This window comes from Bipolaris sorokiniana, assembly GCF_000338995.1.
Source record: "Bipolaris sorokiniana ND90Pr unplaced genomic scaffold COCSAscaffold_3, whole genome shotgun sequence".
Lineage (NCBI taxonomy): Eukaryota > Fungi > Ascomycota > Dothideomycetes > Pleosporales > Pleosporaceae > Bipolaris > Bipolaris sorokiniana.
The window spans coordinates 1,057,304-1,072,601 of NW_006911897.1; the positions used below are offsets into that span (position 1 = coordinate 1,057,304).

Genomic DNA, 15,298 nt, shown 5'->3' on the forward strand with positions numbered 1-15,298 from the left:
CTATGAAGGCCTGCCTTATCATCTCCCTCCTGGGAGCCGCCGTCGCTCCCGCACTCGCCGCAAAGGGCAACCTGACCCCAATCACCGTCAAGGGCAATGCCTTCTTCGCTGGTGACAAGCGCTTCTACGTCCGCGGTGTCGCCTACCAGCCCGGTATGTTGTTGCGCCAGATCATCCTATTTACAGTGATGCTAACCTATACATAGGTGGTGCCGCCGACGCACAGGATCCTCTGCTCGACCTCAAGTCACTCAAGCGCGATGTCGACAACTTCAAGAAGCTCGGTATCAACACTGTCCGTATCTACACAATCGACAACTCCAAGAACCACGATGAGGGTATGAAGATGCTTGACGATGCCGGCATCTACCTAGCTCTCGACGCCAACACCCCCAAGTACTCGCTCAACCGTGAGAACGCCGATACCCTCCACACCTCGTACAACGATGTGTACCTCCAGTCCGTATTTGCTACAGTTGATGCTTTCGCCGAGTACAACAACTTGATGCTCTTCTTTTCCGGAAACGAGGTCATCAACGCAAAGAACAACTCCAACGCTGCTCCCTACATCAAGGCCGTCACCCGTGACATGAAGCAGTACATCTCCAACCGCCACGAGCGTATCATCCCTGTTGGATACTCTGCCGCCGATGTCACTGAGAACATTGAGCAGCAGGCCACGTACTTCAACTGCGGTACCGACGACGAGCGCTCTGACTTCTTCGCTTTCAACGACTACTCTTGGTGCGACCCTTCATCCTTCACACAGTCCGGCTGGGACAAGAAAGTCAAGACATATGGCAACTACAGCAAGCCCATCTTCCTGTCCGAGTTTGGTTGCATCACCAACACCCGCCAGTGGGGTGAGATTGCTGCTCTGTACTCCAAGAACATGACTAGTGTCTACTCTGGTGGTCTTGCCTACGAGTACACTGTCGAGCCTAACGGCTACGGTCTCGTTGAGGTTGGCTCTGACGGCAACATCAAGCCCAACGCGGATTTCGACCGTCTTGCCAAGGCCCTCAAGGCCACCCCCAACCCCACTGACGACGGCGGCTTCAAGGAGAACGGCAGTGCTTCCAAGTGCCCTGACGAGTCTGACGACTGGCAAGTCAAGGGTACCAACCTCCCATCGATCCCCAAGAAGGCTGCTGCGTTTATGGACAAGGGTGCCGGCTCAGGTCCTGGTCTTTCTGGCGATGGCTCGCACTTCGCCGGTGAGCCCAGCGAGTCTGAGGCCCAGCCTGGATCTGGCGAGCCCACGCGTGCTCCTACACCTGGTTCCACTGGCTCTGCCGGTAACAGCCAGGGTGCTGCTGCTGGCCTCGAGGTGCCCCTCCGCATCATCGGTATGGTTGCTGCGAGCACTATCTTTGGCGCTGTGCTTTTGTTTTAGATGGAATGACGAGTCGGGGCGTATGCGGCATGGGGTAGGTGAGGGTGCGAGGATGCACACGTATAGATTTGTACAAGTGTAGCGGTTTTCCTATTTGTATCTGGAGTTTCTTTGACAGCCCTTAGCTCGGCATTGCATATACCTGTCAGTCATTGCAGGCGCCTAGCCTTTTTTTTCGTTGTGTAGTAATACATCACACGACCTGATTTGATTTTGAATATGCATTGTGAAGAGTATACTTTCCGCGTATTTGTTTTTAGTGATGTCATATGCAATACAGAGACTACTCCACTAGGGCGCGCGTAGTCTATGCAGCTGGGTTGATACGAGTAAGTTGTTTTCCAAATCCGGCGCTGATGATGTATTGTTGCCCTGCCACCAAACCCCGCCTTTTGTGGCAGGGCTGGGTGGTTATTACTAGTGCGGCGGTAGGATATTGGGACCCTTGTTTGGGGAAGGCAGCCATGGAAGCTTCTACGCTTGTCATGGCGCTTTCTACACCACCTAGCCGCCAATATTGGTGCATCTCTGTCACCACACTGAGAAAACACGTTTGACGGGGTTTGCACACCATTCTGACTGCTCTTCTTCTTCTCTACTACTCGCAATTCTGCCGTAATGGACGACGCCCGCAAAGGTGACGCTGCTCTCAGCGCAAGCAAACCCGACGAAGCCATTGAGCATTACACCAAGGCCCTTGGTGTCAATCCGACCGCCGTAAAATACTACATCGGCCGCTCGACAGCCTATCAGCGTACCTCCAAGTTCCCCGAAGCCCTTCATGATGCCGACGTCGCAGTTGTCCTTGCCAAAAAGCGCGGCTCACGCGAGCTCATCAAGGACGCCCAGTTTCGACGCGCCGTTGCACTCTACCACCTTGGCAAATATGCGGACGCAGACTTTCTCTTGCGCATAGTAAAAGGTCTTGACGAAAAGGACAAGATGTTGCCAATTTGGGAAGCCAAGGTCGCATCCAAGTTGAAAGATGTGCCAGAGAATGATGAGCAGAGGACAGTCACGATTAAGGAGGACCCGGACGTGGAAATACCCAGTGCACCCACACCCACCGCCCCAGCCAAGACCGCAGACACGGCAACAACCCAGGCACCGAAGCCTCCCGCGCCGACGCCCAAAGAGAAGATCAAGACCGACTGGTACCAGTCCCATGATAGTGTCACTCTGAACATCATGGCCAAGGGTGTGCCCAAGGACAAAGCTGTTGTAGAAATTGAACAAGAGGCTGTCTCCGTCTCTTTCCCCATTGCCGACTCGTCGTCCGAATACAGCTACAACGCCGACCCTCTCTTTGCATCCATCGACCCCTCGCAGTCCAAGTACCGAATAACACCCACCAAGATCGAGGTGACGCTCCGAAAGGCAACACCAGGTGTGAAGTGGCACAGCCTCGAGCGTGCCCAGGGCGAAGTAGCCACCATCACGTCACAAGCATCTTCTTCTGTCGCTCCTGTAAAGGAGACCGCCCCCGCATATCCTACGTCGTCTAAATCGGGCACCAAGAACTGGGACAAGGTGGTGGTCAATGATCTCGACGACAAGGACGAAATCGAAGGGGACGAGACATCGCACTTTTTCAAGCAGCTGTACAGCGGAGCTACGCCCGAGCAACAACGGGCTATGATGAAGAGTTACTCTGAGAGCGGCGGCACAGTGCTGAGTACCGACTGGAGTAATGTTGGGAACAGGAAAGTGGTACCTGAGCCGCCAGAGGGCATGGAGGCGAAGAAGTACTAGACCTGATGGACGAACAGGTGCAAAGAACTTGTGAAGTTTGTGGGACGGGCTAATATGACTGTGTTATTTTATGATGTAGCATAGCGTGGTGTTTACGAGTTATCAGGGAATTGCTGTCAGTGTATAGGTCGTACAATTAAAGATTGTAGCCATCTGCCGGCACCGTTCAATATCATATATCATGAGAGGAAAGGATATGTGAAGTCAGTTGCATGACTTGATCTGAGTATGTATTTGGGAGATTGACGTGGATGGTTGGATGCAGAGGATGCAGTAAAGGGGGTTGACGGAGATGTATTTGTTGTAAGTCTAGGGTAGTATGTGTGAGGGGTTGAGCGTGGGAAGGGGATCCAGGCAGGGTGGTAAGGAAAGTATCGGAAAAAGATATGTATAGGGTATGCGATGTACGTTGTGGTAGAGGAGAAGAAGATAGATGATGTTAGTGTGTTAATCCCATCCCATCGCTATGTCAGTAATAAAATAACATAGTTAACCGCAATGTTGATATATGTTGATATAAAGTACTGCGATCTACCTTCCAGCGTCTTCTCCTTGTCCGTCTTGCTCTCACCCGTCTACACTCTCTCACCGCGCACACAGCGCCGCCTGTTGGGATGCAAAGTCTAGAACCAACATCGCCGTGTGCGTGTGCGTCTTCGTGCGACTTCTTACCTAACGACTGCGCTTCCGTACACGCTTCGTCCGTCCCGCACGACAGCCTGCAGTAAGGTGCTTTCACAAGCGAGTGCGAAGCAAACTCGCGACAATACTCACGCGAGTTAGGCTTGTGCTCGCAAAGCATGCGCATGCGCATGCGCATGCAGATGGGCTATGTGTAGCGAGTTGGGCGGTGCGGTGCAATACGGCGCAAAGCGTGTTCAGGGCAACATGCGACCAAACATGGCTGTAAGTAGTGCCTACGTACGTACCGTAGTAGTGTTGAGCGAGGTCTCGGGAATCGCAAGAGCCGCAGTGCGGTTTTCGAACACGAGAGAGAGGGAGAGAAAGAGAAATGTAGGAAGGTATGCCGTTGGGGGGAGCTTTTCTAACAGCATACTTGGCTGGTTTTCAAAGTGTCCAACTTGAGTTTAAACAAGTGTATCAGATTGTTGGTTTAATTTTGGTTCATGGGATTTTTTTTTGGTTTGTTTGATGTTGCCTATGTTGGGGGGGGTTATGGGGTAGTTAGGAGGTAAGGCGTGCATAAGCCTTGTAGGCCGCATTCCAAAAAAAGAATCAATAACTACAAAGTACAGGCATGGACCCCCCGGGGCTAAAGGGTATTAATGCAATTGAGAAAATGTGTGTGCGTGCGGGTTTTTTTTATCGATTGACGCTATTGCAATCGCAGCCGGATGAGCGGCGAGCGAGATCCGCTTTTTTTTGCTTCTTTTTTAGGAGTATAGTTATCGTTGGGGAGACACGATGGTGCGTGGGGACGGTTGCATAGGTGCGCATTGCAAGGTTGTGTTCTCTCAACGCAATGATCTAGTGATACCACGAGATGGATGCGAAGCCATGAACCAGCAGAAGCCAGGTGAATCAATCAATCCAAGCGTATGTGTAATGGTTCACTCGAAGAACACGATTACATACTCACCTGGCACGAACGCCTCGGACGCCAAAAAGCCAAGCCAGGTACCAAACCCTATCTACGTAGATCATCAACACATCCCGCGTGGCGTCGGGCTTAGCAGCGATAGACTAGCTCGTGCCTCGGGACTTGTTCTTTTCCATTGTGCACAAAAGAGAGTAGGGATGAAAAAGGAAGCCAAGGCAAGGAGATGATGCGCAGAAGATGATACTTGCATCTCCTTTCCGTCCCTTCTTCCCGTGCCGCATGCGCGCACGTGTGAGGGTGTCGCACATGAGCATGGGACGGGTAAGGGGGCATGATCGACTCCAGACTACCATTTTTTCTTGCATGTCTTTAGCCGTGGATACTACAAACGTTGAGTGTTCCAGAATGTCGTTTTCATTGGGTCGTGGGCCGGCCGAGAGAGCAAGGCGGGAAAGAGACAAGGGCAGAAATGAAATTCGAGGGGGTTGAAAGGGTGTTTGGTGAGGCGAGGAAGGGGAGGGTCTAGGAAACTAGCACCCGATGAGCATGTGGTGTTGGGTTCGATTCAAATGTGCAAGTGGGAGGGAGCACTTGTTACCAGGTCGTGTGAGAGGCTGGTGCGGGGCGGTGTATGGAGGAGTAAGTGAGTATGTAGAAGGGCATGGGGCACGGGTAAAAAGGAGTTGGGGGTGGATCTAGTAGGCAAGGGAGGCAAGGGAGGGGAGGCGGGCTGGTCAGACGAGTGCCATGTGAGACGGTTGGCAGGAATAGCAGGTTTGGATAGAAATGACGGTTGTTTTTTGGTAGGTGCTGGCAGGTGAGGGGCGAAGGGGAGTTGGACCCAAGGCACAAAGGAGCCGACGGGGCGAGATTTTTCCCTCTCGCCATCTCGCTCTCTTGATCAGTTTTTGGTGGTAGATACGAGGAAGAGGCGAGTTGTGGGCTTCTGTTTGGACCACGGGATGACAGTTGCCTCTGGCGTGATGACTCTATGGTGGAGGTGAGGCCGGGGTGGTGATGCCGAGGGCAGGGCAGAGATGAAGTGTAATGGGAGAGTAGCAGCGCAACAGGTCGCGTTGTAATCTCGCTGTAGATTTGTCGAGTCTTGGTTGGCTGCTCAGGTGGGTTGAGGGCGGAAGGGGGTTCGTATGGGCAGGGCGGGTGCTGACAAGAGAGCAAGAGGATCGAGTTTGCATAAGCGGCGAGAATAGCACCGGCAAATCAGGCAGCACGACGTGGTTTAGCCAGCCGAGTTGGATGGCTGCGCTACTGCAGGAACAGCGCTTGGCCGGCCCATAGGCTGCATGTCACCGAAGGGGCGAGGGGCGAGGGGCGATGCTATAGCCATGGAAAGCTCACTAAGTATGTATGTATTAATTACATGTATCTCCAAGTACACAGCCAAGTAAGTACATGTAGTGTACAAATATTTCCACTCCCATATCTGACCTTGTACGTAAGTAAACAAAAGTAAGATTTGAATTTGGCCTTGCGCAAAGAGACGCAGAGGCCGTGCAACCCACTAGCAGCAAGGACGCCCTGGAGCGTGCCGACATGGCCGTGTCCACAGTACTTAGTCGTCGATACGTATGACGACGCCGAAGCCGACGACGAGGAGGCAGAGTAGCCTCAAGAGGTCGGGCGAGCAAGTCAGCGCTTGACCGCAGTATTGCCGCGCCAGTAAGGTCTTCTTGGGGTCGATTGGCGTAATCTCCTGTCCCGCTTTCCCGTGCCAACTGAACCTCGTGCTCACCGACACGACGGCAGCCCGCTGCCACCTTGTACCTACCTACCTACATACTACTACTTACATACTACTACTTACATGTGTACAAATTCATACATACTTGGACATGGTCTGTATGTACATGCCACTACACATGGACCACTCACTCCAGCCCAGCACCCGCACCTTCACCACAAGTGCGACAGGCAGCGCCCCTGCGACGGCCCAATTTGCCCCCCAGGGCAGCCCAGGCGAGCAATCATGGCGGAGAGCTGGAGGCAGCATGACATGGCTGCCGTTGGCCGTAGCCGCAGGGCCATTGTGATGGGCACACAGTGGAGAGGAGAGGAGATTGCGATAGCTGGCACCGGCGCGCACGGCCTGCTGGGCCACCATGTTAGGTCCCGACGACGACAGGCCAATCCTCTGCCCCAAAAACACTGCCGGTCCGGCTGTATGTACAGATTGCGCCACGCTGCCTGCGGATGGGTTGCGCCGTCATAACTCTTGCTAGGCGCAACCGTCGACGCCAGCAGTCTTTGGCGAATGACTGGGTGGGCCGAGTTGCTTGACCAAGCCGCTTGCTGCGTGGTGAAGCAGAGGCCAGAGGCACCAAGGCGGCGAGGGTGAATGCCGTGTCTACCTCACCATCCTCCCATCACCACCACCACCACCACCACCATGGCCCCCCTGCCCCTCTGCCCACCCACTACCAAGCATTCGCGGCTCCACCCACGGCTGCTCATGGTGCTGCCATGCTCAACGCCGTTTGGTTGAACCCGACTGCCAACCCGCGCCCCCTCGCCGCAATCCATGACATAGATCCCCTTACTGCCATGTTTCATCTTACTATCCTAGGGCTAGCCGCCGGTGCTCACTACGCCACGGACCAACCACATGCCCGCTTGCGTCCTGTCAGGGACCCCCCTGCTATCCCGCTAGCCCGAGTTTCATTCTCGCTAACTCAAAGCATTCCTTCATCTCCCCTAAAAGCGTCTTCACTGCACGGCCCCCAGCATCATAACCGCTTGTGTTCCTTAGGCTCCATTTCCCTCGCTCTTTTTCTATTGCCCTTAGTCGCGTCTATTCCTTCGCTCGTCACTCCTTTGGCTTCTCTCCCTCCCCACGCCCACCACCCTCCCCCAACACTCGCTACCACTCCTCCTGCTGTCTTCGCGACAGCGCTACACTCATTTCTTGCGTCTGCAATACTTTTTCCAACACTCGTGCCGGATCAGAAAGCCCCAGGCCGTTTGACCATATTCTAATCGACTTTGCTACCCGGACCACACTCCGACAAACCATCACGATTACCAAGCCACTTCGTGCCAGCAAACAATGAAGTCTGTCGCCTCTCTCTCCGCTGCGGCGGCCATACTCGCCGGCTCTGCCGATGCCTTCTGGCGCATGCCTGCCTACGGCCGCACTGCTCTTGCTCGTCTTGATCCCATCGTCGACAAGGGAGTCGCCTCTTCCCACGCCCATACCATCCACGGTGGAAACAGTGAGTCCAACCCTTACACTCTCTCTCTCTCTGAGACATGACTCGCTAATACCACTCAACAGACTTTGGTGCCTCAACCACCTACGAGGACCTCCGCAACTCCGAGTGCACCTCTGCCCAGTTCGAGGATGACAAGTCGGCCTACTGGACCCCGACGCTGCACTTTGTCCATGAGAACGGCAAGACTGAGATTGTCCCCCAGGTCGGTGGTATGCTCGCCTACTACCTCCTGTTGGGCGACAACATCAAGGCTTTCCCCAAGGGCTTCATGATGCTTGCTGGTGACCCGCATCAGCGCAACTTCTCTCTCCCTGTACCTGACCCCCCAGTCTACTCGTGGTCCGACAAGGACAGGACCCAGCGCGCCCTCGCTGCAAAGTCTATTGGCATGAACTGCCTCAACTACGCCAGGGCTCCCGAGGGCTCGCGCTACCGCCACACCCTCCCCGACAAGGAGTTCCTCGATGAGAACTGCGCCAACGGTATCCGTGCCGAGATGCTCTTTGCCTCATGCTGGAACGGAAAGGATCTCGATAGCCCTGACCACAAGAGCCACGTTGCCTACCCCAGCATGCTTGACGGTGGCTCATGTCCCGAGGGCTTCCCCGTTCGTCTGCCTACCCTCTTCTACGAGACCATTTGGAACACCTACGCGTTCAAGGGACAGGCTGGTCAATTCGTCTGGTCAAATGGTGACCCTACTGGTATGTTTTTTTTTTATCAATCTATTTTTTTAACCTTGAAGCACATCTGACACAAAAACAGGCTGCGGTTACCACGCCGATTTCATGAACGGATGGGACATTGACACCCTCCAATCTGCCGTTGACACTTGCACCAACCTCTCTGGTCGCACCGAAGACTGCCCCGTCTTTTCCGGTCGTCTCCAGTCTGAGCAGAAGCAAAACGAGTGCAAGGTTGCCAAGCTCCCCAAGTTCCTCGACAGCGACGACTGTGAAGGCCCTGCCAAGTCTCTATGCGGCAACAACCCCATCCAGTACGGACCCGAGTACGCTAAGCCCAACGCTCCCCCCTCTGGTGACAAGGACGAGCCCGAGGTTAAGCCTACTCTCTCGTCAGTCTCTCTGCCTAACCTGTCGTACGCCCCTGCTCGCTCAATGGGCCCAGGTGGCATCTCCGTTTACAACGTCGCCGAGAAGCCCACCCCCGTTGCTGAGTACAACAGCTACCCTGAGATCACCCCCGCCGCCCAGCCTCCCAAGGAGGCCGTCAAGGAGGAGACTCCCAAGGGCGATGAGAAGGATGACGGCATCGTCAGCACCACCACCTACACCAAGGATGGCGTTGTCTACGTTGTTGCCATCAAGGAGGTCGAGGTCTACGTCACCGACCCTATGCGCCGCCGCCACGCGCACGCTCACCGTCGCAACATTGGCAAGCACTAAGAAGATTTTGAATCTCTTCTTGGATCTTTTTTCTTTTGTTCTCTTTTTTTCTCCTTTCCATTTGTATCTTCCCTCTACCACAAATCTCTGACGAAATGTATTCCCCCCGTTCTTGTTTATTTGCGAAATCTTTCCCAGGGAGAAGACAGATGAGAAAGGAAAAAGAGAGAAAGAAACAAAAGGGAAAGAAACAATCTTTTAGAAATGGAAATCCTTCTGAAAAATTTATCCGCATCGTCCCCCTCCCCCTTTTTGGCTTCTTTTGCTTTGCATCTACTTTTTTCTTGATTTTTTTTTTCACCTCTTCACGACCTCAACAACAAATAAACACTACAAACATTTTATATTCTCTGGGAGAATCACTTGTGTATGGGGCTTGTTTGATACCTATGTTTGTCCCTTTTTCTCTTTTTTTCTTCGATATGACCAAATGACAAGAAATATTTTTTCCATATTTTATATAACCATGTACAACCCTGGGTATATCTACTACTACTGCGTATCTAAGTACATAGCTAGTGATTTTTTTGTTTAATAGAATATAGAACTTACTGTCTTTATTTTTCTTCATTGCTGTGTGCATGTGGCTTAGGGTTGGGCGTGAATATGTGAAACAAAACAAAACAAAACAAAACATGGGAAATGGGCTTGACAACGTGCGACAGGTTGACAGGTCTAGCGTCAAAACACACCCTAGGGGAGTTATACGAGGAAAGAGCCTAGTGTAGTAATAAGAATGGGGTAGAGTGTACAACGGCATTTGTGTGCTTTAGGCATCCAAGGCCTGTAATTTGAAATTCTCCTACCATTACTACTACTACTACTACTACTACTACTACTACTTAACTCCCCGCAGGAGTTATGGTGAGTGTAGACTACTACACTAGTGATTCACATTACAAGTATACGGTGTGTGTGTGTGTGTGTGTGTGTTTGAATCTGCAACAAAGCATTTCACCCCATGCACATGTATAGTCCTTGATCTCATTTCTTGATCTCGCTCTCGCTTCTTTTTTCTCAAGTTTGTTTCATAGACGAATTTTGCTTGGCCGCGCTAGCGTAAGGATACCCCGTGATGGGTTAATTTATCTGATGTTTGGAATGGTTTACGGGTTTGGTGGTTAGTTTACCCCGCTGTTACTGGTTTTGGGTTGATTAATGTCACCATGGGAGATTGATTTGGGGTGTTGGTTATGGTGAGGGAGAGGTGGGGGAATGCGAGGGTGAGTGGGTTGTTGATTGATTTGCTTGATTGAGAGGGTAGTGTGGTGGGCTTGGCGGGTGTGGCGGGTAGAGTGTTGGAGAGAGAGAAGTGTTTGAGGAGTGGTATGAGGGGATAGTAGCGAGGTAGATGTAATTTTGTTTTGGGGTTGCGGGGTGGTGGTGAGGTTGGTGTGGGTTGAATGAGATGAGGGAGGAAGTTCCGTTTAGTACGAAGTGTTTGATGGACGTGGGATAAGATTTCGAGGAAAATTGCTTCTTGTTCTTCTTGTAACAGATAGGGTTGAATGCAAATATGGGATTGAGTTTTGAATGTCTTGCTTTTGCTGCTTTGTGTAGCATGTTACATTGCACATCCTTGTATGCGTTACAAGAGCAGCCATGTCTGTCAAAAATGTATCAGTGGTACTTATAACCATTAGACAAATACCTCTGACACTACTCTATGCACACTTGTAGCGTGTTCCCCTTCTCATCTCTTTCTTACCATGTCATCCAAATCGATGCAAGAGCTACAAGCAAAGCAACAAGACCGACACCATTACGCAAAGATATAAACTAACCGTCTTAGACAACAATACCAGTTTCACTCCTACTCTTAACCCCAGCCTTCCTCGTGCTATGCATGTCTACCACGCATCACGACTAAAGCAAGACAAACTCTCCATATACTACCACTACACAAGAATCCGTCTTTGTGCTACTTATCAGAACACGATGGACGGGGTGACTATGTTTTCGATGCGAAGAACAACATCTGCCAACAGCGAACCATTAATGGATCCAAGGGCCACGGAGCTCACTCGTAAGATGTGCTTGGGTGTGTCACAATCAAACATCTTCGACTCGAAAGAGCACACAGCATAAGCCCCATGATGTATATGTGGAAGCAACGTTGAATCTAGTCGATGATACAAATCCCTTGTCAACACGGCTTTTCTACCCTACCTTCAGATGGAGGCATGAGACCTGAAACGACATGTTTCTAAGGAAAATACTTAAAACTGCAAGAAGGCACATTCAAAGGTGCACCGACTCCCTCGTTCAAAACGCGTCATACCAGGTCTGCACAAATACGCAATCACATGCGAGGTGTGCATTGCCAACAAACAAAAAAAAGGGTGACTTGCATCATCCTTAACAAAACGCCATCCCGTAGTGCAGCAGCGCCATGTGTATGCAGGCAGGGTGACCATGACTCCCGTTCCCAGCACATGTGGGATTATGTCATAGGGTGGACAGGCGTGCCCATCGTCGAAGCAGAAGCGAGCAAAACGATGTCATACAGACGGGAGAGGGTATTGTGGAGGCTGTTGCGGAGCGGGTAACTCGCTTGATGACGAGCTGCAAGTGAGTGTAATGTGTGTCAGATGCGGGCATGGTTGCTGTCGATCGTTTTCAATAGCCGTATGTTTGCAGACGAGGTTTCCCTTTGTACAGTTTAGCTATACAGACGGTGGTAAGCAGTATGACATCACTCCCGAGAAAATGGTGGTCAGAGTTTTGATCAACACAGTCTCGACTTGCTGGCGGCAATCGTAGTCGATTTGAAATACCGCAATAGCATAGCTGTTGCAGCTGTGAGGGCAAAAGAGTGTTGCGTCAGTTAGGAAGCGACATGAGCAAAAATCGAGATGATACAACAAAAGCGTCAAGCTGTGCGGATGCGGATGCCGAACTGACGCAAGCCGCGCTTGAGACGACGTCTAGCTCTTATGGGTGATGGCGATCAGACCACGAGTAGCATCATAGTCCACATATATCACAAACATGCCCACCCCTTGCAGCATATCAACCGAGCAGTAGCGCGCGGAACGGCAGGTTGGTTGACGGGTTGAGTGCGCTTTCCCGAGCGGGAAGGGGAGAGTGAGAGGGTGTTGGGGCCAGATAGGTCGTCACTGCTGAAGGTGGTTTGGTATGACGTGCCTGTGCCACGAGCGGTAAAGCGTGGCAGTAGGCCGGGTCGCACTGGGAATAGAGGCGAGACTCTGTGGGACTTTGCGATGAAACAGAAGGTAGGAAAGAGAGACGGTAATGGGAAAGGTGGAATTGACAATGGGTGTGCGTGGATGTGGTCTAGACGTTGAGTAGCGGCATCGAGGATTTGGCGAAGGGATCGGTGATTGCTGGCCTTTGACATGTCTGTGAACGAGCGTGCTCCGCAGTAGTAGAGTATGCGCCACAACTCTTCTGCCACATTCACTGAGGCTTGGCTGAGCTTATCATCGGTATGCCCGGGTATTTAGGTACGAGTTAGGTAGAGGTTGTGATTGCATGGAGGGTATGCAAGCAGTGGTGGCTACCAAGTCGGCTATCATGGGTCAGACGCAGGGATCTTCTTGATGATGATCAGAGAAGAGCGTGTAGCACGGAGATAGGCTACACCATGCACAGGGCTCGGGGTATGTTGGTCAGCGTCGTGGTTTTGGTTGTGGTTCCATTACTTCATCATGGTGGTGCCTGCGTCGCTGGTAAACGGCGTGAGGATTGGTAGATGAATACGTACTGTAGAATCCCTGGATAGGGGAACAATAAACTCGAAGCTGGACAGGAGCAAACAAACAACGGGACAAACGTCAGAAGTGACGATATGCCACCCACGAACATGCAGCGAGTGCGGCAACAGTGGGGAGGAGGGTATGAACGAACGCAACGGCTGTGCGGCCGCCCGAGACCCTGCATGTTCAGGGTGGCGCTAGACCCGCTTATACATAGCCGTGCAGGCATGACAGCCAATCTGTTGTGGGTGCTCGAGGAAAAATGACGTGGGTGGGCACATATGAGGGACTGCGACTGTCAAAAGGTGGGTGCCTTTTCCGCTTTGCTGGGTCTTTGCGGGAGATTTGGTTTCGAGGCTGCAGAACAGATGGAGGGTCTGACGTCGATGGAGGGCTTCTCGTGGAGCAGAGAGGGACTGTGGGCCAGAGGACAGATTTGCCGCCCCTGAAGCTGCGTCATTGGCCACACAGGCACACACACACCTTCTCTGTTTAGTAGAGTAAGCAGAGAGGGTACACACCGTCTTTGCAATTGTGCTTTTTACTTTGTCAGCCCTAGTATGGGCTGGCCAAGAAACAAGAAACAAACCTAGTTACTGTGCAAGGCGCGGTCTGGCATGGCGGAGCAGCAAAGCAAAACAACAGTCGGCTGTCGACACCAGTCAGTAGACGCGGTAGGGCGCTGGTGGGTTGGGAATGGCCAGCCTTTGCCAGGCTGGAGTCCCTGTCATCGCCTCTAATGCAAGCCAGACCCCTAAACACCCTCCTCTCAGCGCCGCCTCTCTACGAGCCCGTCATTGGCGACATCATCATTAACGGCCTGATTCCGACATCGCTAGCCCGCGGCAAGCAGGGATGTCGGGATCGTAGGCCGCTGATTGGCTCTCTTAGCCAGCTAGCGCGCAACAAGTAGGACCCTGTAGATCTGTTCCCCTCCAGCACCCCGGCCTGGCGCAATGCTGAGGGTGGATCTCTGTGCTGAGCCGATAGTCATGGGCAGATCTATTGCCATGCGTGGCCATGATGGACTATCTCGTCCCGTCCGCCCTATTTTGCTCCCTGTGCGTGCGTTTGGGAGATACGAGCAGCTGCTATATAGTTTGCACCCCGCTTGCTTGCTACTCCCCTCATCACCACTATCTATCTACACATCTTCAACCACCACTACTCTCACCATACGTACGCGCTCTGCCACCGCCTTTGACACTTCACCATCAAACAACCATCCATCTCCACCCATCTCAACAATGTCCGCCATCACCGAGACCCGTCAGTCCGTCTACGTCTCCGACGGCTTCTCTGAGCCCATGAGCACTCAACACAACTTTGCCAACAACTTCGACCTCAACGACCCCGAGCGTGCCATGAGCGAATACCAAAGGTACGTCTCTTCAACCCTCACGTGACCCACCAACTCCCACTAACACGCACCAGAATCATGCACGAGCACACCAAGCGCCAGCTCACCACCGCAACCGACTCTGCCCGCCGACGAAGCGGAAGCTCCAACGAATCCGTCAGCTCCACCAGCTCGTAGTCTGGCACATACTCGTCTTTTACGATATTTTTCACATCGGCGTCCGAGATGCAATTTTTCTATAGCTATGCATGGACCAGGGTCACATCTTCTATCCACTTCATGAGGGCGGTTGGCGTTTTTTGCTTTACACTCGGCTTTTGCCAGTGGCATCACGGTTCGGTGTTAGATCGACTTAGCGGATACCTTGTCTAAATGAACCAATTCAGCGTCTCCTTTGTCAGAGACTACTTTGTCTACTATCTTCTCCGCTTTTGAATCGTGCCCAATCATCTTCCCCGGACTTCCAGATTGCATTTCAGGCCACACGCGCACGCAATATACGACGTGGCAGACAAAATCCTCAGGACCCGGTGTAAATTTTGCATGCAGGCCTACCATGTAGAGTCGTGTACGCGTTGTCGACACAGCAGTATGCGTTGTGCGTGTGTCCAGCCAATATGTCCATAGCAAATACCATGTGACTTTTTCCGGCCACCGGTTCCAAGCCACGGCATGCAAGCGCCCCCTAATGGTTGCATCAATTACCCATGTAAAAATTGCCATGTTGTTGAAAATCGCCTGCAGGGTCTTGATTTCCGCATGACCACGGCACCACGGGCAAGTTGGGCTTGCAGCTGCGGCAAGCAAAGTGCCCAAGCGGATACGCTGAGCGCCAACCACCCCAGCCAGGGTCCACTAGCCAGACCCTGTTTCT

The 15,298-nt window shown here is 52.4% G+C and overlaps 7 protein-coding genes across 7 annotated transcripts; 4 read left to right on the plus strand and 3 right to left on the minus strand.

Annotated features, from left to right (window-relative positions):
- Positions 1–2: 2 nt before the first annotated feature.
- Positions 3–1,396, plus strand: COCSADRAFT_168487 (glycoside hydrolase family 72 protein; the record flags this gene model as incomplete). Its single annotated transcript, XM_007698779.1, has 2 exons — positions 3–153; positions 207–1,396. 2 exons carry the CDS (start codon positions 3–5, stop codon positions 1,394–1,396), a joined length of 1,341 nt encoding a protein of 446 aa, XP_007696969.1.
- Positions 1,397–1,862: 466 nt separating this feature from the next.
- On the plus strand, positions 1,863–3,610 carry COCSADRAFT_34108 (uncharacterized protein). The gene has a single exon (XM_007698352.1). The coding sequence runs from the start codon at positions 2,015–2,017 to the stop codon at positions 3,146–3,148; it is 1,134 nt and encodes a 377-aa protein (XP_007696542.1). The 5' UTR covers positions 1,863–2,014; the 3' UTR covers positions 3,149–3,610.
- A 123-nt stretch (positions 3,611–3,733) lies between these two features.
- On the minus strand, positions 3,734–4,203 carry COCSADRAFT_23670 (uncharacterized protein; the record flags this gene model as incomplete). Its single annotated transcript, XM_007698244.1, has 3 exons — positions 3,734–3,771; positions 3,821–3,977; positions 4,078–4,203. 3 exons carry the CDS (start codon positions 4,201–4,203, stop codon positions 3,734–3,736), a joined length of 321 nt encoding a protein of 106 aa, XP_007696434.1.
- Positions 4,204–5,250: 1,047 nt separating this feature from the next.
- Positions 5,251–5,711, minus strand: COCSADRAFT_287874 (uncharacterized protein). Its single transcript, XM_007698780.1, has one exon. It carries the CDS (start codon positions 5,595–5,597, stop codon positions 5,304–5,306), a length of 294 nt encoding a protein of 97 aa, XP_007696970.1. The 5' UTR covers positions 5,598–5,711; the 3' UTR covers positions 5,251–5,303.
- Positions 5,712–5,949: 238 nt separating this feature from the next.
- Positions 5,950–6,831, minus strand: COCSADRAFT_23671 (uncharacterized protein; the record flags this gene model as incomplete). The annotated part of the gene is made up of 4 exons (XM_007698245.1): positions 5,950–6,067; positions 6,159–6,494; positions 6,521–6,526; positions 6,557–6,831. 4 exons carry the CDS (start codon positions 6,829–6,831, stop codon positions 5,950–5,952), a joined length of 735 nt encoding a protein of 244 aa, XP_007696435.1.
- A 942-nt stretch (positions 6,832–7,773) lies between these two features.
- On the plus strand, positions 7,774–9,345 carry COCSADRAFT_82312 (uncharacterized protein; the record flags this gene model as incomplete). The annotated part of the gene is made up of 3 exons (XM_007698781.1): positions 7,774–7,939; positions 8,002–8,643; positions 8,705–9,345. The coding sequence occupies 3 exons, from the start codon at positions 7,774–7,776 to the stop codon at positions 9,343–9,345; spliced, it is 1,449 nt and encodes a 482-aa protein (XP_007696971.1).
- A 4,966-nt stretch (positions 9,346–14,311) lies between these two features.
- COCSADRAFT_44268 (uncharacterized protein) lies at positions 14,312–14,586 on the plus strand (the record flags this gene model as incomplete). The annotated part of the gene is made up of 2 exons (XM_007698469.1): positions 14,312–14,445; positions 14,499–14,586. Coding segments are annotated over 2 exons (222 nt in total), but the record flags the coding sequence as incomplete, so codon positions are not given.
- Positions 14,587–15,298: the final 712 nt, after the last annotated feature.